A 24618-nucleotide genomic window follows, 5' to 3' on the forward strand; every position below is an offset into this window, starting at 1 on the left:
GGAAGTTGACTTCGAGAATAGGGATTACTCGATTATTCTCCTTGCGTCACAGGCCCCTCCCTCCCCGCGTGACGTAGGAAGGGGGCGTGGTTGCCTCTTGCCTTTTCCAGGCAGAGAGCCGCGGCAGAGGAGCGGCAGCAGATTACCGAGAGGTGCGGCGACAGTGACAGTTCGAGTTGCGCGGAACTGGAGCATCATACTATACCGTTTTACTTTACGCGTTTTGTCCAACTAATAGTCGCTCTAGAATAGAACTAGAAAAGTAAAGTTTCAAGGGGACAAAGCTTGTGTTTATTTATTATTATTATAATTATTTTTACGCAGGGTTCCTCTCTCTCTCTCTCTCGGCGCAGCGGCGCGCGTAATGGCTGAGGAGAAGATGATCGATATGGAGAAGGGATCGATGAACGGACACCTCGACGACCCGGCGCAGGGCATCAACGGGGTCAGCGGCGGCGGCGGCCACCACAACAAGACGAAGAAGACCGGGTGGTGCCCGGCGCCTTTCAGCGGGTGTTCCGGGCAGCGCGTCAAGCGGATCGTCAGGGCCAACCTGCTGGTGATCCTCACGGTGACGGGGGTCCTGATCGGCGTGCTGATCGGCATGGCGGTGCGCCACATGACGCTGAGCCGCACGCAGGTGCTCTACGTCGGGTTCCCCGGCGAGCTGCTGATCCGCCTGCTGAAGATGATCATCATCCCGCTGGTGGTGTGCAGCCTGGTGTCGGGCGCCGCCAGCATCGACCCCAAGGCCCTGGGCAAGCTGGGCGGCTGGGCGATGCTCTTCTTCCTCGTCACCACGCTGATCGCCTCGGCCATCGGGGTGGTGATGGCCTTCATCATCTCGCCCGGTACCGTCGTGGGGTCGAAGCCCAAGGTGTCGGGCTTCGACGAGGACCTGCCGCAGCCCAAGGAGGTGATAGACTCCTTTTTGGATTTGATCAGGTGAGTCCAGTGTGTGTGTGTGTGTATGACCCCCGACCCCCCCCCCCCAGACCAGTGGAGGTTATTACATCACTACCAGTGAGGCAGTGCTCCCCAGACACGTATTGGTGTTATTATAATAAAAATACAAGATACTTGTGCCCTAATGATAAGGAGGATACACGCTCAATGACGAAACCCAGTCCCCACAGTTGCCACTTGCATCATCATCTAATGCTGCTCAGTTTATTCTGAGGAGGACTGAGAGAAGAGGGAAGATATAGGAGGCTGGTGATGGTGATGATGACCCCAAAACCTATAGAAAGACAGACCACCTAAAATATGTTAGCTGGTGTCGTGTATTGTGGATGAAGTGTTACCACCAGTCCGCATGAGTCATCATGACCCCCCTCCCTCCCTCTCTCTAATTTTTTTATGATGAATATGATTCCATTTCTAATAACACGTGGCAGATCCCCCCCACCCCCTGGAAACCCAGTAGTCTAATGTCAGGGAGTGCAAGTGGGATGAATGTCCCACTATTGAAAAAAGGTTGCTTTCTGTGAAGCACACATGAACTTTATTAATTGCACTTTGACTTCTGTACCCTTTGCCTGCTGTCTTTTTATTCTAAGTCACACACCGTCACGCTGGGTGTCAGTCACTAAACCCCGAGAGAGACTTGGATGACAAACCTGCCTCCAGTTGCCAAATTGTATGATTAAAGTCACAACGACCCTTTTTTAGGCACTCCTTGCCCGGTGTGTGTTCAGCGCCGAAAATGACACAATACTGTGTTGTTCCCTTCATGTGGAATGGGCCACAGATGAATTGAAAATGGGGGGGGACCCTGATGTAAAACAAGACGAAAGTCTCTCTCTGGTCTGCATCCCCTTATTAACAATTGTGTGTATTGAGCCGTACTGTATTGTTAGTTGTACCCATTTTGCAATCTGTTAATAAAGTTTACAATCAATCAATCTAAGTCACATTCGGACAACATAGGAGGGGTGTATATCCAGTAGCCAAACTCTTAAACTGCGCATGTGCCGTACCCCAATGTATAGTGTGTGTGTGACGAGTAGTGACATCTCGTGTTTTAACCCCCCTGCCTGCTCGGACCCTGCAGGGGGAGATTGATGGGCGGCGGCTTGGAGGTATTTCCTAGATTCCGCAGCTCAGCTCACTGCGCTGTGCAGCACATGGTGTAACGATGACACACAGTTGCATCAGCTGCATCAGCTGGGGGCCATGTGTCTGTCGGTTGGGCGGGTGTAGAGAGCTGAGACAGACGTGTCAGTTCAGTTGTAATGACACCCCCCTCCCCCTCCGACTAGCAATTGATTGATTGATTGAAAACTTTATTAACAGATTGCAGAATGGGTACAATAATACAGTACGGCTCAATACTACACACACAATTGTTAATAAGGGGATGTGTGGACCAGAGAAAGCCGTTTGTCTTGTTTACATCAGGGATCAGGGTCCCCCATTTTTTATTCATGGTGACATTTATGACATACACAACATACATGACATCATGACATTTATGGCATAGGGACATACATGACATACAGGTATATATAGTAATGTATATGTATAGATGTTGTAATGGCATCTCATCCTCCCGACTAGCAAGCCTGGATTTAGTTCTGTTATTTGAAGTAACTCTTACATCAGCCTCCTTAGGCTACTTTGTGTTATATATGTGCCAATAGTTTTTTAATTATAAAGGCCGCCTAGTTTTGGAGATGGATATCTGCCAATGCCATACAATACAATGGAGCTGAAGGGCGATAAAAGCACCAACAACAGACTCAAAAACATTGTGTCTCTTTCCAGGGATCAGCTGTTACTCAAGAAGATCATTCACAGACCTTGTGAGCAGTTTCACGTATAGGAACTATTTTCTACCGAAGTACACCTTCCATAATAATAATAATAATTAACAAACAAAGGTCCGTGTGGATTATTCTGAGTGCTTTGAGTGTCACACACTACTACCAAGTGCCGTTCAGCGCCATTGTATTGGAGTGACAACTATAGGCAACAGGAATGATCTGGATGGATAGATGGCAATCTTGAGTGTATAGGGGAGGAAATGTGATCTTTTGAGAATTTTTGGGTGAACTGCCCCTTTAAACCAGACACATTGCAATATGGGCGGGTGTGATGTAGGGGGGCGGGGGGGGGGGGGGGGGGCGCCTCCTTGCCAGGACAGCCCCCTGGCCCTGGTGCGTATTTACAGGCGGGGAGAGAGAGAGAGGATGAGGACGAAAATATCAGGACATTCTGTTCGTTTTCCGAGTCGGGATTCATTTTACGGTGGTAATAATCGCTGCCAGGTTCTCTTTTTTTTATGACATTTGAACAACTGTCACAGCCACGATGAAACATTCCAAGACGGTTGTTGTGGGTTTGACACACGCTAAACTCTCCGCCAAGACAATAGGTTTATCTTGCCACATGTTAATAATACTCATTCTCTCAAAAACGTGATTTTCACAATAATGCCAGCAGGTAGCAGTTGAATGGTGAAGAGTAGAGTTTCTCTGTTCGTTTTTTCGGGGCTCAGAGACCAGAGCAAACGGTTGTCTTTTTGTTAGGAACCGACCGTCAAACAACACCATCAGTGAGTGACTGCATGAAAACATTTATAGATAACGGATAACCAACCCCGGTATCTCTGGGACTAATAATAATACAGTTCACAAATAGAAACCTACGCCTAGCAGATGATGATGATGATGGATGTTGTAAACGAGGCCTATCTCACCTCACTATCACGCCCCTCTGTTTCCCTGGTAACTGCTCAAACTGTTTTTAATGATTACATAATACTGTGTACTCAAAACCTCTGATGCACTCGCGTCACAATAAACTCGCAGGTGTGAAGACTGATGAGAGCTCGTCCTCCTACCTCTTCTCCTTTTCACACTTTTAGCCCCCAACCTAATCAGCCACTCGTTTGTCTTTAGATTAACCTAATAGATACATTTACATTTAGTCATTTAGCTGAACGCTTTTATCCAAAGCGATTTACGAGTTCTGTACGACAAGTCAGCAGGAAGGAAGGGTACAACTCTATCAGCCGAGTAACACTGTTCATCAAACAGTGTTGAAACTTGGGAGCTGCAGTGTTGAGTACATAGAGCAGTAGACATATTAGTATATTAGGTTCGTTTCTTTGTTTTTTTAAAAAGCAGCCATTTTAAAGATATTTTTATTAACATTTTCCATTTTTTACACACAAAAAGGTAATTGAAATTTAAAAATTGAGATTAAAATAATAATGATAATAATAGTACTAAAAAATAAAAGCGACACAAATAGGCAAATGTTCTATGTAGAGGGCCCAAGGCTTACTTCTCTGTGACGGATTACAAAAATATAAACAAACATGAGACTTTAAAATAAATGTAACTCGCATCTTTAAGGTGCATACAGATACAATCATTAAATAAATGATGAATAAAAATACAATAAACACAGCCCTCCCAATCAACCCCCCCCCCCCAAGTCCCCCCACTCCCCAAGATCACCCCCCCCCCCCCCTGAACCCATTAGGTTCGTTTTTTTAAACCAAATCCTAGTCTGTAAAAATTGACACATTTTATAATAAAAAAAGAAAAAATTATATGTCAGACGAAAAAAGAAAAGCCTATTCTGAATTGATATTATTCCGCCGATAGCCTCTTGATTTTCTTCACAACACGCTGAGGCTATTTCATCACCTCGCTTCTAGAGAGAAGTACAGTAGGTATAATATACAGCCTACCTCCTGTTTGGAGAGACGTTCTATTCCGGTCTGTTCTCTCATGATGTGGTCATGCGGTGTCGTGCGTGGGTCTCTCTCTCCCGGAGCCCAGACCAGTCATACAGGGGACGCTTGTTCACAGCGGCCTGCATTATTTCCCTGTGACTTGTGTGATTGTTTGACTCATAGTCACACTTCTCCGCCACCCCGGCTTAAGCCAACGTATCCCAGTCCTACTCTTTTTCCTGAATGCACCCTCCAGACGACGGCTCAGAGCCTGGGGGAGACATCGGGCCAGTGAGTGAGGCTGAACTCAGCCTCATGGCTTAATTTTTTTTTTGTTTGGTATGGTTTTTCCAACCAAATTATGTTTAAATTAATAAACGGCTGAAAATGGCTTAGCAGTGTCCCTAGTATCCCCACACACCTGTGCCCTCGTTGAGAACACATTCCCCCCAAGCCGGTTAATTTTCTCTTTTTCTACCTAAACGGTTCACCAAAAGTGTGTTTCACCCAAATACAACACTTCTTAAAAAGCTCACACAGTCTTGTTATTAGGGTCCGATGGACACGCGACCAGCACTGAGCCCAACATCGTGATTTTAAAAACACATTTATTCACTGGTATATTCTGCAGTTACATCACTATGACTAGTATTTAATATGTATTTTATTTACATTTTAGTCATTTAGCTGACGCTTTTACCCAAAGCGACTTACAAGTTCTGTACGACAACAAGTCATCAGGAAGGGCACAACTCCTATCTATTTTATAATCCGTTGCTCTGCTTAATGAGGTAGGACGATATTATATGGACAACGACGTCATATGCCGATTTAATAGACGTTGCCCCAACCTTACTTGTTATAACTAAGAGATTCGCTGGTGGGGGAAAATGTGTTTTTGTACATAGATGAATGAAGGTGAATACGCTTATAATACAAGTTTATATGAGTTCACGTCAGCATTTCACATTAAGCATTTCGTAATTGCAGTTTAGCATTTACTGGAGGAGGACAGTGTGACCGGTTGGGCCAATGAGCAACAGCGACCATGATTTGTGGCTCTCAGAACGTGTGTTGCATCATACAGATTTTGAGGAAGCACGGAGGCGACGCCCCCTCCCTCCAGTGGAAGAATGTAGTAAAGGGCACTCTGATGACAAGTTAACAGTGTGTACAGTCAAAGTCACGCCCCCTAGACTGTAGATTTCCAAAAAAAGAAAAATTGAGGCATTTCATTTTTCAGTGGAGGGGAATGTTGACTCCTAAATGCCTGCGATGAAAACGGTTTCTTGTGGAAAAATATAATCAAAGAACAACTCTCATAAAAGTTCTTAACCGGGCCTATTACACACGATAGTGATACTTGTGCCCTACTGATGGTCTCTAGTGAGGCCGATGATGGTCTATTTCGAGAAGCCCTTAACCAGCCTTGAATGGTGCTCGTTTTATACCAGATCTCATGACTGTCGACTCACCGCCGGCCTGTCCTTGGCAGCATGCGTGTGGCTGGCTGCCGTGCTGCGCGAAGCCGGTTAGAACAGTTATGCTGCTACCATGCAGGACGCTTGCCCCCGCTCCCCCCCCCCCCACACACACACACACCCCTTCTCCTAATACGTCTGGTGGGTAATTGGGCAGTGTCTGTGACTCGTGTGTCTCATTACAGTGACCCCTATCAGCAGGCATCCTGGCACACACACTCGCGCACACACACACACACACACACACACACACACACACACACACACACACACACACACACACACACACACACTTCCTCTCCCCCTTGTCTTTATCTGCCTTGTCACCCCATTCCCCCTTCTAACACACACACACACTCTCTCTCTCTCTCTCCCCCTCTGCCTTGTCAGTCAAGTCACCCCATCCCCCCTTCTAACACACACTTTCTTCTCAGTATGTATACACTGTAAAGACTGCTACACTGTAGACTGTACATAAACACAACTCCCAGGTCACGACACAGTCAAACACGTGTGGCAGGTTTCCCTAACGAATGGTTGAAAAACCAAATCGCTCAAACACACCGAAACACGTGGCATTCCGCTTTCACCGTGTCTGTGCCGTGCGTGTTTGTGCCGCGGGCCTGTCGGAGAGGGACACGGCGCGACACCTGTGCGGCACCGTATCTCCCGGGAGCCCCCCCCCTCCCCCTCCCCCACACACACATCCTAGTTTACCTTTCTTATCTGCCGCTGCCGGCCTTATGTCCACTTTCTCACCCCTGTCCCTCCCTCCCTCCACGCCGCCTGTGTTGTTGTGACGGGCCGCGGGCGGCTAGCTAGCGGCAGCAGCCAGCGCTGTCTTCACCGGCCCAAGCGCTGTAGCCTGTAGTCTCACGTGTCTATAATATATTGTCCCAAGCGTTTAACCCTTTCACTGCCACACTACCAAACGGTTAACCCCTTTCACTGGCACACGACATCAGGTTAACCCTTTCACTGCCACACTACAGAAGGAGAACCCTTTACTATCACACTACAGACGGTTACCCCCTTACGTGTCGATCCCTGTGCATTGGTGACGTGTACCAGATGAGAGAAGGCCAATACTACAGTATTTGTGTATGTTTACTATTGTGTATTATCAGAATCAGAATCCGAAAAGGTCTTTATTGCCATCTAAGTTTGCACACACAAGGAATTCGTTTTGGTCATTTGGTGCGTCAACATTAACAGACGATCAAGGTAGAATAAAATGGAATATATAAACTACATTTTAAATAAAAGTACAATATAATATAGGACAGGGCTGTACAAGTATGCAGGATGTAGTCGAGTAACTATATACACTAAATTAGAATAGAAATACAGTGGAATAGAATAGATGACCAGTGTCCTGGTAAACACCAAGCGAATAGGCATTTCTCCCCTGTGAACTGCAAGGTGGTGTTATGTTGAGTCTCTCAGACGGTCCTGAGGCTCTTGAGAAGTAGTAAAGTGAAGACGTCCACGTGAGGAATTTAAACCCAACTTGCTTTCCTAAAACGGCTGAGTAGGTAGGACGGTCGTCTTTTGTCCCGGGGCTCTTAAACAACACCCTGCGAGTGGCGTTGGACAAAGGATTATGGTCTAATAGCAGCTAGGTACTAGGCGGCAGCCTGAAAGACGAGGCAAGGTACTGGGTATGTTGCATCAGCCAAACCTCTCTCTACTTTTCAAGATTCAAGAGTTTTATTTGTCACATACATATTATACACAAGACATGGTGTGAAATGAAATGAAGGTGGCCATGCCCGCCTTGATTGTGCAAAAATACAAATAATAAAATAGGGATAATAAAATAAAATAGAATAGATAAGAAAATAGACATGATAAAAAGTAATAAGAATAAAATACAATGCTAAGCTTAAGAAATAAAGGTAATGAGTACTATATACAGTAATATACTAAATATACAGTTGTGTTTTTAAAGTGACCTTTTTTGTAGTGTGTGTGTGTGTTCATGTGTGCTTGTGTGTGGAGAGATCAGTGTTCTGGTGGCCTGGAGTGCTGTAGGGGTGGTAGTGCGATACCCTCTGCTGAGCGCACACTAATCTCTGTAGAGCCTTACTTACAGTTTCTCTCTCTCTGGTGGCAACTGGAAGTGAAAAGACAGTTTCAGGGTAGATGCAGTACATTCATTCATTCTCTTTTGTTATTATAATACAAGGGGAAAGCTATCAATTCCGGGGCGGTCACCATTTAAAATGAGCTTCAAATCAAGGGAGCATTCTCTCTTTTTCCATGTGGATTTGCGGGAGACCTATACTCATGCAAATAATATGCAGTGTCGCGCGGGGGGGGGGGGGCTAGTTACTAACTCTGTGTAGTTCAATTCAACTGCTAGTTTCACTACAATTTGCAGTAGTTTTCGTCGTGGTTTTAATTACTTTCAGATCTGAGTAGCTTTTTCAGTCGTTCAATAACTGTCCTCTCCTTAAAACACACCCTCGGGCTCAGGTGAGATTTCGCTTGCCCTGGTCCCTAAATCAAACACACCTACACCTGTTGTTGCTCCATGTGTAAATATATGAGATTCTAGACTCAGATTGTGATCATATAGTTGAACTAAAAAAAAAAAAAAACTTCAAACACAAAAAACGAACCCTCTTACATATGTCCTTTTTACTATTATGTACCCTAATACTATGCTACTACTGCCTATCTTGCTAGTATGTCTATACTACTATGCACTCAGAGTGTAACACTCAAGCCTGATACTATTCGATGAACAATACCACTGAACCTTAGATACCCCTCCTGCTATTGTTCACAATCTGTACAGTAAGTTGCTTTGGATAAAAGCCTCAGCTAAATGACTCCATTGTAATTGTATTTTTAGTTTGACACATTTTTATTGAGAGTAGTTGAGATTTACACAGTAGTCTATGTGAAGTCGCTAGTAGTTTAGAGTACTAGAGCTTTAGAGTAGTTATTAACTACTTTTTTTTTTAGAGTTTTAGAGTAGTTTCCTCAACACGGCGAACGCGTGACGTGCAGGAGCATTGTGACGACAACAGGGCTAGTTCCCGACTACTGTACTTCCCGTACAGATCCGGTCAAACCTCCTGGATGTACTGTAAATTGATACATTAAAGACACGCCCTCTTCTACAGCTCGGTGTAAACAGAACACGCCCACCTCATGCTCTCTCACATGTCGCGTGTGTGTGTACCCAGGGAACGACGCCCATGGGGGGGTGGGGGTGGTTTTCACGTCATACTACATATTTTGATGCGTCACACAAAAAAAAAATACATAATAACCATATTGTGTAGGAGAAGTTTAGAAGCCTAGAAGGCTTATCGCGAACTTCCCCTGTTTTGTAAAATCAAACATACAAAAATATACATATTATAAAAAAAAATACCAGTAATACATTCAAAAGATATGTGTTAATACAAACATACATACGCACAGTACATACATGCATATACTGCGTACATAATAATACATAACCACCTGCCTACAAACCTACCCACCCACATAACCAAATAATGCATACCTACATGTATGACCTATTTATCTACCTACTACTTTTTGGATATGAGCCACTTAAACTTTCAATCACTAGAATGTGTTCAAAAGCAGCATTATGTGTGGAGTTTCCTGTGTTTTGATGTTAAGATATGTAGCGCAGGGGAGCTCCAGTAGCTCACCGCATATCTCGGCGCTATTTCTGCGTCGGGGAAAAAAACCGTGCTGCGTCACGGATCTGGTGGACTCCGAGTTCGATTCCCGGACCCGCCGTCATTTACCAGAATGTCTTCCCCTGATCTATATCCCGTTTCACCCTGTATCTGTCGGTCATGCTTGACCAGAAAAGCGATAAACGCTAAAAAAAAATAAAGTTTAAAAAAAAAAAAATGTAGCGCTGCAGCCAAGGATGTGCACTGCACTGAGATCCCCACGCGATACCCTCTGTCGGGGCTTGTACGTGGAATGTTAGGCCTACCGGCACTATATTTTGTGTGTACCGTAATTCCTCTAATAGTAACCGGTATTCAAATACAAGCCGGGTCTCTATTAATGGCCGGGTGCGCTCTTGAGCTAAGCAATTATAAGCCGGCCTCCTAATACAAGCCGGGTTACTAATATACTGAGCTGCATACTGAGCTAGTTACTTGATTTCACTTTGAAAACGTTGAAATGACCAGTGACCACCTGTAATTGCACTGTTTACTATTTCATACAGTACTTGGTTTCAATAAATGAACCCAGTACATTTTACTGGGTTCAAACTGAAACAAAATGTTGATTTATTCATTATGATCCGTTTGATAATTTGAAATATAGGCCTCCCTCTTATACAGGCCTCCTCCTAATACAAGCCTGGTATCCGCTACAATTGAAACAAATACAAGCCGGGGTTACTATTAGAGGAATTACGGTATGTACAGTCTGATGTATGTACAGAGTTGTAGTATAATATGTACAGTGATACAGGTGTAAAGACAGTATGGTAGTAGTAGTAGTCATACTGGGTAGTAGTCATACTGACCAGTAGCATAACTAGTAAGAGTAGGTATAGATGTAGTAAAGGACTATGTGCAGGTGTGGATAGCGGTGAGAATAAATATATAATATGGTATATACAGCATTATTGTACATGATGCTATCATACAGAGTTATATGACGATACTAGTGGGTCTGTTTGTCTTTTTCTCCAGTGGTAGTATTATTACATTGCCGAATGTTCTTTTGATGTACCGTTTAGAAACTTTAGATTGTTATGGCTGTACCAAGCAGTGCACTTGCCAGGGAAATGGAAAGAGACGACGTGGATGTGGGTGAAGGTGAAAGGCACAGTATGGAGATTACGAGTGTGGCTGGCACTGAGGGTGGCCTTGTGTAAATCTGGAATGAACCCTTTCACTGCCACACGGCAAAGGGTTAACCCTTTCACAACCACACTACTACAGAAGGTTAACCTTTTTGCCCGTCTGTAGTGTGGTAGTGAAAGGGTTAACCTTCTGTAGTGTGGTAGCGAAAGGGTTAATCTAATCGGGGTGGTGGTGGTGTGTAATGCGATGGCTTTTGTGTTTGCTCCCAAATAACAGCCAGGTTTGTGTATATTAGGCATACACTCGAGTGTCCCAGCCAGGCTAAGGCCTTGATGATTAAACAATCGGGATGATATATCCGTGTAAATCTTTTTTTAAATGTAAATAAAACGCTAATATTTTCCAGACGAGTCGCGCCGTGTTAACATCGGACTGGTTTGTCTCGTTCTAACATCACGACGTCCTGCGCTGAGTACTCAGAGTTAGATCCTCGTCTTCCTGTCGTCTTCATCACATGGCGTTTAATCCTCGCTGCACGCCATGCTTTCCATGGACCATTAGCGGGCGGGCGGGGGGTTTGTCTCGACACTTAACTTAACCTCAATGGGAGACATGTGTAGGTAAATTATATAGGAGGAGGTAAAAGGAACGGATGGATGGATGAATTTAAGCAGCTGCCGAAGTTAATCCCTTATTAACGTGCCTCTGTAATCTAAATCCATTACGGAGAGAGAGAGAGAGAGAGAGGTGGTCCAAGGGGTCGTGGAGTTCTGGGGAGGGTGTGAGCTCTGAGCCTGCACCTATAGTGTGTGTGTGTGTGCAGTTAACTGTAATCAGTGAGGGTATTGGATTGGTGTGTGTGTGTGTGTGCAGTTGTACAACACAACTGTAATCTAGTAATCAGTGAGATTACTAGTGTGTGTGTGTGTGTTTAGGTGGCAGTTCTTTAAGGACCTTAATCCCGGCCAGCAGTACTGAGGGGGCAGTAAGAGTCTTGAGAGGGGGGATTAATAGTGAAATTCTCTCAGCTATTTCCACATGAGAAACCCCGTGGTGGTCCTCCTCGTGAGCCGCGACCCCTTTTGTCTGTTGCATTAACGTGAAGCCCTGGTGCCTTTTGGCTAGGAAGCAGGACTTTTTACCACAGAGGAGGCCTGCTCTGATCATGGGGGGTTTTAGTTTGTGGAAAGGTCAGACGAGCGCTACCGGAGTCTCATGGCCAGCACAGAGAGACTCAGAAGGAGCTTCTTCTATCCCCATTCCCCAGGCCATCAGGATGCTCAATGACTCTATGCAACACTAACACACCCATCTACATTCATTGCACACACACTCACCTTAACGCTCACTTTAGACACTTTTTTTTTTAACACAACACCATATTTTATCTATTTATTACAAAAATAAATACGTCCTTTTTTTCTTTTTTTTTTCATTTTTGTACCTAATTGTTTGCATTTTGTACTTTAGGTTGTACTTTAGTTATATATATATATATATATTGTATATTTTGTATATCTGCACATTCTCAGGCGGCTCATACAGAACCAAGCATTTCACTGTAATGTACTTTATACTTTTAACTTGAAAACGTGAAACTTGGACTAAACCGTTTGAATAACGATGTCTCTTCTTCCCGCTCCGCAGAAACCTCTTCCCCTCCAACCTGGTGTCGGCCGCCTTCCAGTCGGTGAGTCGCCTGCCCTGCTTACCCGCTGTTTGAATCGCAGCTCAAAGTGCTTCACAGCAGTAAAAAGATAGGCATAACATTTGCACAAAATTGGCAGATCGATGCATAAAGTGCAGACATATAAAACGAGCATAAAATAGACGACAGCAAAATAGACGTGGTCCAGGTAAGACAAGTTTTTCACATTAGGATCTAGCATCTTAATAGGCCTCTTTGGTTACGGTTTGATTCTATGGCAGTTTTATAATAGACCGTAGTAAAATAGAATAGACGGAGTAAAATAGTGCAGTGCAATACAATAGTTAGTCAAATAGAATAGACAGTAAAATGCTGCAATAGCGCAGCGCAGTCAAAATTCTCATTTACAGTACAACAAATCAATGAAATAGCTCTCATTTACAATTCAATAATCAGTGTTGATGTAATGAGTCTAGGCAGCACAGTGCATAAGAGGTGTAGCAAGATAGGATTAGCATAGAAGAACTGACACATGAATTTGACAGGAAGTGCATAAAAATAGGCAGAATAAAAGATGGACGATTGATTAATCAATGGCTGCATGTTAGCCTAGCTTAGCACAATGAATGGAAGCGGACAGTGCCAGTTAGCCTTCGGGAGAGGTGCTAGTTGGACAATGCCGCTTCCATTCATTGTGCTAAGCTAGGCTAACGTGCAGCCAGATAGCTTTCTACTGAACGCACACAGAGAGGAAACTCGTATCTATCTTCTTGTCTCTCTCTGGAGAAGACTGTAAGTTAATTTCCCCAAATGTTTGGCGTGTTCCTTTTTAACTTATTGAAATGTGAGTGAACTAAACGTTGTTTCCTCCTTCCCTCTGCAGTACGCCACCAGCTACAAGCTGGTCACCAGGAACGGCACAGACGGACTGCCCAACATCACGGTGGAGAAGGTAAGCGGAGAGTGAACGCCCACGGCCTCTACTGGCCTCTACTGCCCCCTACTGTCCACACCGTAGCGGCCTGAAAGATCTCCCTTCACTCTGTGTCCTCGCTCCACACCGGTGGAACCAGCTCCCCACCACCGTTAGGACCAGTGTTGTAGTCGAGTCACTAAATCTCGAGTCCCCAGTGTTCGAGTCCGAGTAACCAAAGAAGAGCCAGAGTCGAGTCCCCATTACCCTCTAGTCCGAGTCAAAGTCATCAAGGTTGAGTCCACTCCACTCTGGCAGTCAAAGAGCTGACGTACAAATAAAAGAAGGTCTACATTAAACATAACCGACACAGCGGTCACCGTTTCAAAGGGAGTTTATTTACTTTGTGACACAATAGCCAAACAAATGCACTTAGCCGTCAATATCTTATGCAAAATGATTAGGGACTAAAAGACACGTCTTCAATCAATATACAATCAATAATAAGGAGAGACCCCCTCCCCCCCAAAAAAAAACACCAACACTAACCTTCATACTTCATACTCGTAAGACGCTTTGGATAAAAGTGTCCGCTAAACGACAAAATGTAATGTAAATGTAAATCTGTTCTTTTATTTTGTACGTCAGAGTAGGGCTGACCTGACCGATCGATGGAAAGGAGCCGTGGTCGACTGCCAAAACCTGTTAGTTGAATGCAAAAATGCAAAGAAAAATATAATTTAATTTAATATCATTCTTTCCAAAAGCAAAGAGGCCTAGAAGCGTGGCTAATGCTAACGGCGCACATACCAGCGAGGCTAACTGCCTAAGAAAACAAGCACAGAGGCACTGAAAGAGGATTCCACACACTAGACATATCAAGATCCATGTATCCATCAGTGGACCAATTGCATGCTTTCGCTGTCCCCGAACCCTGTTTTTGGGATTCGAACTTCGTCAGGGTTTTTCGAACGAACGTTCGAACCTTCGTTTTTAATTAAAAAAAAATATATATATATATTATTATTTTTGTTTTGTTTTACTATCCTCAAACTAAATCCTCGATTTGAATAAAGTGATTAATCTGATTAAATGCGTTTTTTTTTTTATTAAATCAACTTTGCAGCCCCAGACCCAGCCCAGGGAGAAGCCCCAGCCCAACTAAATCAACTTTCTTTAATGAATATAACTCATCATTTTTTTTATTTATTTATTTTTTTATTATCTTTTCCCCCCTCCTTCTTTTTCCGATTTTTCTCCCATCCCACTGTTAGTCGTTATGCCAATTCCCAACCAATTCCCAACCCCTTCCTGGTTGTTGCGCACTTTCCCCTACTGTTGGTCCGAGAGGCCGGAGACTGTCACATGCTTTCCTCCGACGCATGTGCAGCCAGCCGGCAGCCAGCCTGGCCGCTCAGATTCTCACCGGGAGAGTGTAACGTGTGGAAGGTCGCACTACCTCTCTCCAGATCCTACCCTTGCTGAGCAGGCGCCCCGACCGAACTGTAAGGGTCGCTGTCCACAACGCCCAGGACCCACCCACGGCTCCCCTCCCCCTAACTCAGCCAAACGAGTTAGTATAGCGATCAGCGATCAGGAGTCGAGACCACAGCCTTTTGCATTGGTGACGAGCACAATCTCCGCTACGCCACCTCACCGCCCCTATCGGTTTCTTTTAATACTATAATATTAGTGTAGCCTAATCTTTATCTGCGACTGTGAAGAAAAACCCCATTGGTTTAAACAGAATTAATAGAAAAAAATATTACAAAAATTAAATAAAAAATTTGAATGTTGATTTAGAATTCGAATGCCAACGTAACGAACGTTTGGGCTCAGCCCTAGTGTCTAGACGTGTGTCTGAAGACGTGTGTGTTTTTAATGTGTACCCGTACGTCTTGGTGTGTGCAGGTGCCCTTCGGTGTGGACCAGGACGGCATGAACATCCTGGGCCTGGTGGTGTTTGCCATCGTGTTCGGCATCGCCCTGAGGAAGCTGGGCGAGGAGGGCGAGATCCTCATCAAGTTCTTCAACTCCTTCAACGAGGCCACCATGGTGCTGGTCTCCTGGATCATGTGGTAAGATATGCGTGTTCCTTTTTTAAAAAAAAGGTCCTAAAGTTGAAACCTTCAGTTGGACCCTGAATAGCCTGGTTGATATACAGCCCAGCTGTGATAAGTGGACAGGAATGCTGCTCACTGGGAACTCTGGGCTTATCCCAATTGTGTTGCCCAGAGGTGGTATGAATGTAAAGGTCCGATCCGTGACCCAAACGTAATCCCCCACCCACCCAGAATAGAAAGAAGTAGGAATGGAGACTCACCGAAGAAGAGTGCGTGCGGTGAAGTTGATTTTGTGTTGGCGGTTTTGAGCACCGATCTATCGAAGTGACAAAGTGCAGTGGATTTAGTTTTTGTCTTGGGATATTGGGTGGAAATCATTTTATAACCTATGATGCCAATATCCCGTGAACAAAAGCACTCGAGGGCACTGAATGTATTTATAATGTTGATGGACGATAAACAAACATTCACAACATTCTATTTTTGAGAACCAAACTTGGGCCTGTGAGTGCTGTTTACAACCCTGTGAAATAACTAGGGCTGTCCCCGACTAAGGATTTGGATAGTCGACTATGATTGGCCAAAATTTGCCGTTAGTCGACTATTGGTTGACTAAAAATAATTTATTTAAAAAAGTATTATATATATATATATATATATATTTTTTTTTATCATTCCATTTGGGCTGTGGGGGGGGGGGGGTGCTTAATGTCTGAAGGAGTCGACTGAAGGCTTCTTGTCCTCTGCAAAAGCATGCAATTGGTCCACTGATCTTGATATTTGTCTAGTCTAGTGTTCATTAAATGGGTGAAATCCTCTTTCAGTGCCTCTGTGCCTGTTTTCGTAGGCAGTTAGCCTCTGGTATGCGTTCCATTAGCGTTAGCCACGCTTCTAGGCCTCTTTTCTTTTGGAAAGAATGATAAAAAAATATATATATATATAATTTTTAAATTTTATTTATTAAAACTTTTTTTTGTATTCGACTAAGAGGTTGGCAGTCGACTACGGCTCCTTTATACCGATTAGTCGACTAATAGGGGTCAGCCCTAGAAATAACCAATGTGTCTTTAATGGTTGGGACAGTGCATTTGAAGGGTAACTGGTCCGTGGAATACGCTGCTGATTGTCAAGCCCTGACCTGGTTATGTTTATAAAAACATGTATATTCTGATCTTATAATGAGTTACGAAAGTACCAACAAGTGCATTTTCTATCTTAAAAATCCATGTGAATACACTCCACGTGTATATGGTTAACAAACACATTTGGACCTCAGCTCCGAGAAAATCATAATGATATTAACACTTCTATCCTCTCTTTCTCTCTCCTGTTCTCTTGCTCTCCCTCTCTCTCCCCATCTCCCTCTCTTTCCTTATCCCCCTCTCTCTCCCTCCATATCTCTCCTTCTCTCTCTCCCTCTCTTTCCTTATTATCCCCCTCTCCCTCTTTCCTTATCCCTCCCTCTCTCTCCCTCTTTCCTTATCCCTCTTTCTCCCTCCCTCTCTCTCCTTCTCTCTCTTTCCTTATTATCCCCCTCTCCCTCTTTCCTTATCCCTCCCTCTCTCTCCCTCTTTCCTTATCCCTCCCTCTTTATCCTTCTTTCCTTATCCCTCTTTCCTTATCCCTCTTTCTCCCTCCCTCTCTCCTTCTCTCTCTCTTTCCTTATTATCCCCCTCTCCCTCTTTCCTTATCCCTCCCTCTCTCTCCCTCTTTCCTTATCCCTCCCTCTCTCTCCCTCTTTCCTTATCCCTCTTTCTCCCCCCCTCTCTCCTTCTCTCTCTCTTTCCTTATTATCCCCCTCTCCCTCTTTCCTTATCCCTCCCCCTTTATCCCTCTTTCCTTATCCCTCCCTCTCTCTCCCTCTTTCCTTATCCCTCTTTCTCCCTCCCTCTCTCCTCTCTCTCTTTCCTTATTATCTCCCTCTTTCCTTATCCCTCCCTCTTTCTCCCTCTTTCCTTATCCCTCTCTCTCCCCCCCTCTCTCTCTCTGCCCCCCCCCCCCCCCCCCCCCCCCCCCCCTCTCCCTCCAGGTATGCCCCCGTGGGTATCATGTTCCTGGTGGCCGGTAAGATCGTGGAGATGGAGGACGTGGCCACGCTGTTCGCCAGCCTGGGGAAGTACATCGCCTGCTGCGTCATCGGCCACGCCATCCACGGCCTGCTGGTGCTGCCCGCCATCTACTTCGTCATCACCAGGAAGAACCCCTACACCTTCCTGTGGGGCATCTTCACCGCCCTGGCCACCGCCTTCGGGACCTGCTCCAGGTGAGGAGGGCCACTGTTAATAATAATAATATATTCAATTTGTAGGGGCGCTTTATATTTGTGGAACAAATCTCAAGGCGCTACTGTGTAGAAGAACATAAAAACGATGTAAGAGAGTAAAAAGAACATAAAATAAGTAGGGCTAAAACTAGTAAGAGTGTAAAAGAACATAAAATAAGAAGGGCTAAAACTAGTAAAAGAGTAGAAAAAACATGAAATGTGAAGGGCTAAAACTAGTAAGAGTGTAAAAGAACATAAAATAAGAAGGGCTAAAACTAGTAAAAGAGTAGAAAAAACATGAAATGTGAAGGGCTAAAACTAGTAAGCGGGTAAAAGAACATAAAATAAGTAGGGCTAAAACTAGTAAGCGGGTAAAAGAACATAAAATAAGTAGGGCTAAAACTAGTAAGAGGGTAAAAGAACATAAAATAAGAAGGGCTAAAACTAGTAAGAGGGTAAAAGAACATAAAATAAGAAGGGCTAAAACTAGTAAGAGGGTAAAAGAACATAAAATAAGAAGGGCTAAAACTAGTAAGAGTGTAAAAGAACATAAAATAAGAAGGGCTAAAACTAGTAAGAGGGTAAAAGAACATAAAATAAGTAGGGCTAAAACTAGTAAGAGGGTAAAAGAACATAAAATAAGTAGGGCTAAAACTAGTAAGAGAGTAAAAGAACATAAAATAAGTAGGGCTAAAACTAGTAAGAGGGTAAAAGAACATAAAATAAGAAGGGCTAAAACTAGTAAACGAGTAAAAGGAGCATAAAATAAGTAGGGCTAAAACTAGTAAACGAGTAGAAAAAACATGAAATGTGAAGGGCTAAAACTAGTAAAAGAGCATACAATTATTTTGTTTTGTTAGCCTTATCATGCTAAGCATGCTTAAAGGAACACGCCAACATTTTGGGAAATGTGCTTACCGTCTTCTCCAGAGTCAGACAAGAAGATAGATACCAGTTTCCTCTCTTTGCGTTCAGTAGAAAGATATCCGGCTGCACGTTAGCCTAGCATAAATGAATGGAGGCGGATACGGACCGGCTAGCGATAGAGGTGAAACACATTATTTCGATGTAGATACGCCGCGGCAGAAAACGGCATTTTTGAAGAATGTGTTTTCAATCTATGGCATTCGATTGTGAATGTCGGTAGGCTACTTGGTGTCTTCCTGACAGTTTATTCCAAGTTTTCTTTATTTGTTTACAACGATGCAGACTTAAGATTGAAGTCTCTTAATTTCCTTGTTGCAATAGGGCCAGCGCTTTACAAAAACGACAAACTGTCTAGTTTAGTTCTACTAAACTGTACCTCTAACGATAAACTGTCTAGTTTAGTTCTACTAAACTGTACCTCTAACGACTAAACTGTCGTTGCCACCTAAACCACGCTAGCAGCTGCCAGTACTTCCTCAAAGGACGCCGATTGGTCCAAACCACTGTGGTTCAGGCACAAGCGCATAATTTGACGCCTGACCAGATGGATGATCTTGTGATCTTGTGAAGTCAGCTGCCGTGCAAGGTTAGACCTAAAGCCTTTCCGAGCCAATTAGCACTTAACTCTAGCTAGTCCCGTCATTAATGAGGTTCTGCAGTTGGTAAAAAAAAAAGTAACTGCCGTGTCTAGCCCTCCAAACCGCACATGCGTCTGTCGCATGATATCTCCACGGCTCGTGCAGTCGGGAGAGGAGGGAGAGGGAGAAGGGTCTCCAGAGCAAGTTGGACAAAATTCTAACCACCGTGCAATGTGTTTAGCAAGGCCGTGGACTAAACTGCGCAGCTCTGACTCATCTCAAAACGAGCCTAATGTTAGTCATGTTTTCCTCAAATGTTTTTCTTTCATGCTGAATCGGTTATTTTCCTGAAATATGATAATCGCATCTCTGGTAAGCACTATATTTAAAGAGGTCCCTTCTGCATGGTTGCATGTGGGGAACACCATTTTACCAGATTTGTCGATTGAATCAACTTAGTCGTTTAGTCCAATGACTATTAGTCAACTCCTTTCTCCTCAATTGAGCAGAGCCCCACTCCTCCTTCCTCCTCCCTGCACCCATACATACACCTCCTCCCTGTACCACACTCACACCTCCTCCCTGTACCATACACACACTCACACCTCCTCTCTCCTCCCTGCACCATACACACACTCTCACACCTCCTCTCTCCTCCCTGCACCCATACACACACTCTCACACCTCCTCTCTCCTCCCTGCACCATACACACACTCACACCTCCTCTCTCCTCCCTGCACCATACATACACACACTCACACCTCCTCTCTCCTCCCTGCACCATACACACGCTCACACCTCCTCTCTCCTCCCTGCACCCATACACACACTCACACCTCCTCTCTCCTCCCTGCACCATACATACACTCACACCTCCTCTCTCCTCCCTGCACCATACACACGCTCACACCTCCTCTCTCCTCCCTGCACCATACACACACTCACACCTCCTCTCTCCTCCCTGCACCATACACACACTCACACCTCCTCTCTCCTCCCTGTACCATACACACACTCACACCTCCTCTCTCCTCCCTGTACCATACACACACTCACACCTCCTCTCTCCTCCCTGCACCATACACACACTCACACCTCCTCTCTCCTCCCTGCACCATACACACACTCACACCTCCTCTCTCCTCCCTGCACCCATACACACACTCACACCCATAGATATATATAGAACACTAGATAGCTTGCCCGCGCTGCCGGCCAATGGAGAGCGACGTCACTGAACCGCCGCCATCTTGCTCCAGTTAGCCTTGAGTGAGAGTGAGTGAGCTGCACAGACAAAAATACTCATAACTCGCTGAATTATTGACGGATTTACAAACGGTTTGGTTTATTACAAGCATTATTAATGTGGCTATGATTCAAGTGGTTTGTAAAAAAAAACATCTTTAAAAGATTTTTTTTATAAGTATGCAGTATCATAACTACATCTTTGATGTTTATAGCAAACCAACCCGTTTGTAAATCCGTCAATATTTCAGCGAGTTATGAGTATTTTTGTCTGTGCAGCTCACTCACTCTCACTCAAGGCTAACTGGAGCAAGATGGCGGTGGTTCAGTGACGCTGGTGACTCCGCCTTAAGCTATCTAGTGTTCTATAGATATCTATGCTCACACCTCCTCTCTCCTCCCTGCACCATACACACACTCACACCTCCTCTCTCCTCCCTGCACCATACACACACTCACACCTCCTCTCTCCTCCCTGCACCATACATACACTCACAGCTCCTCTCTCCTCCCTGCACCATACACACACTCACACCTCCTCTCTCCTCCCTGCACCATACATACACTCACAGCTCCTCTCTCCTTCCTGCACCATACACACACTCACACCTCCTCTCTCCTCCCTGCACCCATACACACACTCACACCTCATCTCTCCTCCCTGCACCATACACACACTCACACCTCCTCTCTCCTCCCTGCACCATACACACACTCACACCTCCCCTCTCCTCCCTGCACCATACACACACTCACACCTCCCCTCTCCTCCCTGCACCATACATACACTCACACCTCCTCTCTCCTCCCTATATCATATACACCTCCTCTCTGTACCACCACGCTCACGCCTCCTCTCCCCCCCTCCCCCCTGCAGCTCCGCCACGCTGCCGCTGATGATGAAGTGCGTGGAGGAGAACAACGGCGTGTCGAAGCACATCAGCCGCTTCATCCTGCCCATCGGGGCCACGGTCAACATGGACGGAGCCGCCCTCTTCCAGTGCGTGGCGGCCGTCTTCATCGCCCAGCTCAACAACATCGACCTGAGCTTCGTCGCCATCATCACCATCCTGTAAGTTTGATTGATTGATTGATTGATTGATTGAACACTTTATTAACAGATTGCAGAATGGGTACAATACAGTACGGCGCAATACACACACTTGTTAAGGGGATGCAGACCAGAGTAAGACTTTCGTCTTGTTTACATCAGGGTCCCACCCATTTTCAATTCATAATGAAGTCACACACACACTACTGCCGTGTATACGTTAGGGGTGGGCATAGGTTTTCGAATATCCGAAGTCGTTAAATAAAATAAAAATAAAATATATATATTTTGTTTATGTGAATATCGTTTTGTCTCCAAAAAAATATATTTCCACCTTGTTTTAACCCGGAACCTGCACTGTGTAGTGGTATTGAGAGGGGAGCCTATTAACTGTTACACCGCTGAACGGCATGCTGGGTACAGGTAGCTAGCTAGCCAGGTAGCATAACAGTCTGTTAACAGCTGGGAGAACGGAACGGAAAGATTAACCACTCCTGTTGTGCTCAAATTTATTTTACACCCTTTATCATTTTGACCCCAGCAGTTTAAACCTCCAGGAAATTATCATAATCAAAACAGTTTCAGGTGCTTTATGTTTATTTGTTGAACCTAAATACCCATTTAAATAACCCACCACACCCACCCCTTTATACATCCAGAATACCTACTATGTGACTATCGAAAATATATAAATCACCATAGAAATTCACTGATTGACATAAAATTCTAAAGAGAGATTTTCGCTGCGAGTTTGTCACGCTCTCCTCGGTTAACGCGGAAGCCCAGACATTTCAAGCATCAACAATGTAACTTTCGGAATTAATGCTTTTGTTCCTGGAAATATCGTTAGCCCCGCTGCGACTCGCAAATATCGAGCTGGGGAGAAGAATATATTTTCTTTCTGTATACGCACACCGGTTTAAAAAAAATTACGTACTCGCATGAACTCCCGTTCGGCACCTGACAGTTCCAGCATCATACACGGTTCTTCAGTGCTTCGCGAACTCTTTATAGAAATCCTCTCCGAATCTCACGTCACGAGTGTTGAGTGCGAGTGGCTAACTCTGGCTTCATCCCGCCCTCTGTTTTAGAGTGACAGCCACGGCGTCCAGTGTGGGAGCAGCAGGTATCCCCGCGGGAGGAGTGCTGACTCTGGCCATCATCCTGGAGGCGGTGGGTCTTCCAACCAACGACATCTCCCTCATCCTGGCCGTTGACTGGCTTGTGTAAGTACATGTTACTATTTTATATTACTTTTTATATTACTTTATTCTTATATTTTATATGACTATATTGCATTTGTACTGTGAAGCTATGCATCCCCCCCCCTGTACCCCCCCCCCCTAGGGGATCAATAAAGGATTATCTTATTTTATCTTACATGTACAGACCTCTAGACTAGGGCTGGGCAATATGCAGATAATGTATTGTTTATTGTCTGTGTTATTGTATCGTGAGTCGTGACATATTTAAAAAATATATATATTATATTGTAACTCGATTGTTTGTTGTCTAAATTCATGATTAAAAAGTAGGATTTCTCACAAAGTGATTTTTTTAAAAATATTTTAAAAACGTTAATGGACAATTCTAAGTTTTAGTTTGATACTTTTATCACACTTCCTGTTACCGTGCTGCTAACTGAACTCGAGTGCTACTACACTCAATATATTACTGATATATTTCTTAATATATTACTGACTGGGGGGTGACAGTGGCTCAGGAGGTAGGCAGGCGCTGGTCGTCTGGTGATCTGAAAGGTTCCCGGTTCGACAGCGTGTCTGTCGAAGTGTCCTTGAGCAAGAGACACTTAACCCCCTAACTGCTCCCGATGAGCAGGTCGCGTCCTATCTTTCTACAACGGAGTTCGGCGATTTGCGAATCTGATTGGCCAGTGTCATTTCTGGTCACGTGACATGTGCGCCCAATAGCGTGACGAGCTGTGTCTTTGCCCATTTCCCGCGTCGAACAGCCTGCAAAGCACCTGGCGTTCTACTCTACTCAAACTCTAACCTTAACCGACTTCGAACGAGCGCCTACGCCTAACCAGTGTAGAAACTTGCCGTCCCGCGATTGGGGCGTACATGTCACATGACCAGAAATGACACTGGCCAATCAGATTCGCAAATCGCCGAACTCCGTTGTAGAAAAATAACAGGCGAGCAGGTCGCCTCCGCCGTCGGTGTGTGAATGAATGTGAGGAAGAAATTGTAAAGCGCTTTGGGGTAAAAGCTGCTCCATAAATGCACCATTAATGTACAGTTACGCCACGCGACATCAAAATAACCCGCTCTCTCTCTCTCTCTCCCGACAGCGACCGCACCTGCACGGTGCTGAACGTGGAGGGCGACGCCTTCGGGGCCGGGCTCCTGCAGCACTTCGTGGACCGCACGGCGAAGGCGGGCGGCGGCGAGGGGGCGGAGCTGAGCGAGGTGCGTCTGGAGGAGGAGCAGCCCATGTCCGCCGCGCCCGAGCACTCGCCGCTCATCGAGAAGAAGCGCGGAGGAGGAGGGGGCGGCGCCGGCGACGCGGAGGAAGGAGTCGCCGCCCCGCGCTCCTGCGAGAAAGAGTCCGTCATGTAAGAGAGAGAGAGAGAACGTCGACGACCACCACCACCACAAGGTTCCCGGTTCGATTCCCGACCACTGACCCCCCCCACCCCCCTCGCCAGTTCCACCCTGCCAGTCTTGACACCTTAACGTCCCCCTACGACCCCTATTCTGCCCTGAAGAAAGGTGGGAGGCGAGAGGCAGAGACAGACTTTAACGATTCAAAAGAGCATCCATCTCACCTCATCGTGTCTCTTTTTTCCCTCTGGGGGGTGGGGGTGGGGAGGGGGGGGTGGAGATAAAGGAATACGGGAAGGGGTTAAATGTCCACATGGGTTCAGATTCGTGTTGTTGTTGTTGTTGTTTTTAAGTGACAGTATTTTTCTAGACCAGATCTCTCTTTGCCTCCA

At 45.1% G+C, this 24618-nt stretch overlaps 1 protein-coding gene across 1 annotated transcript; it reads left to right on the plus strand.

The window, feature by feature from the left end:
• The first annotated feature begins 175 nt into the window (after nt 1–175).
• slc1a5 (solute carrier family 1 member 5) lies at nt 176–24371 on the plus strand. The gene is made up of 8 exons (XM_084328718.1): nt 176–945; nt 12618–12660; nt 13502–13570; nt 15443–15609; nt 17624–17857; nt 21486–21680; nt 22751–22885; nt 23974–24371. Exons 1-8 carry the CDS (start codon nt 365–367, stop codon nt 24239–24241), a joined length of 1692 nt encoding a protein of 563 aa, XP_084184844.1. The 5' UTR covers nt 176–364; the 3' UTR covers nt 24242–24371.
• The last annotated feature ends 247 nt before the right edge of the window (nt 24372–24618 follow it).

Source organism: Notolepis coatsorum (assembly GCF_963971535.1).
Source record: "Notolepis coatsorum genome assembly, chromosome: 1".
NCBI classification, from domain to species: Eukaryota; Metazoa; Chordata; class Actinopteri; order Aulopiformes; family Paralepididae; genus Notolepis; species Notolepis coatsorum.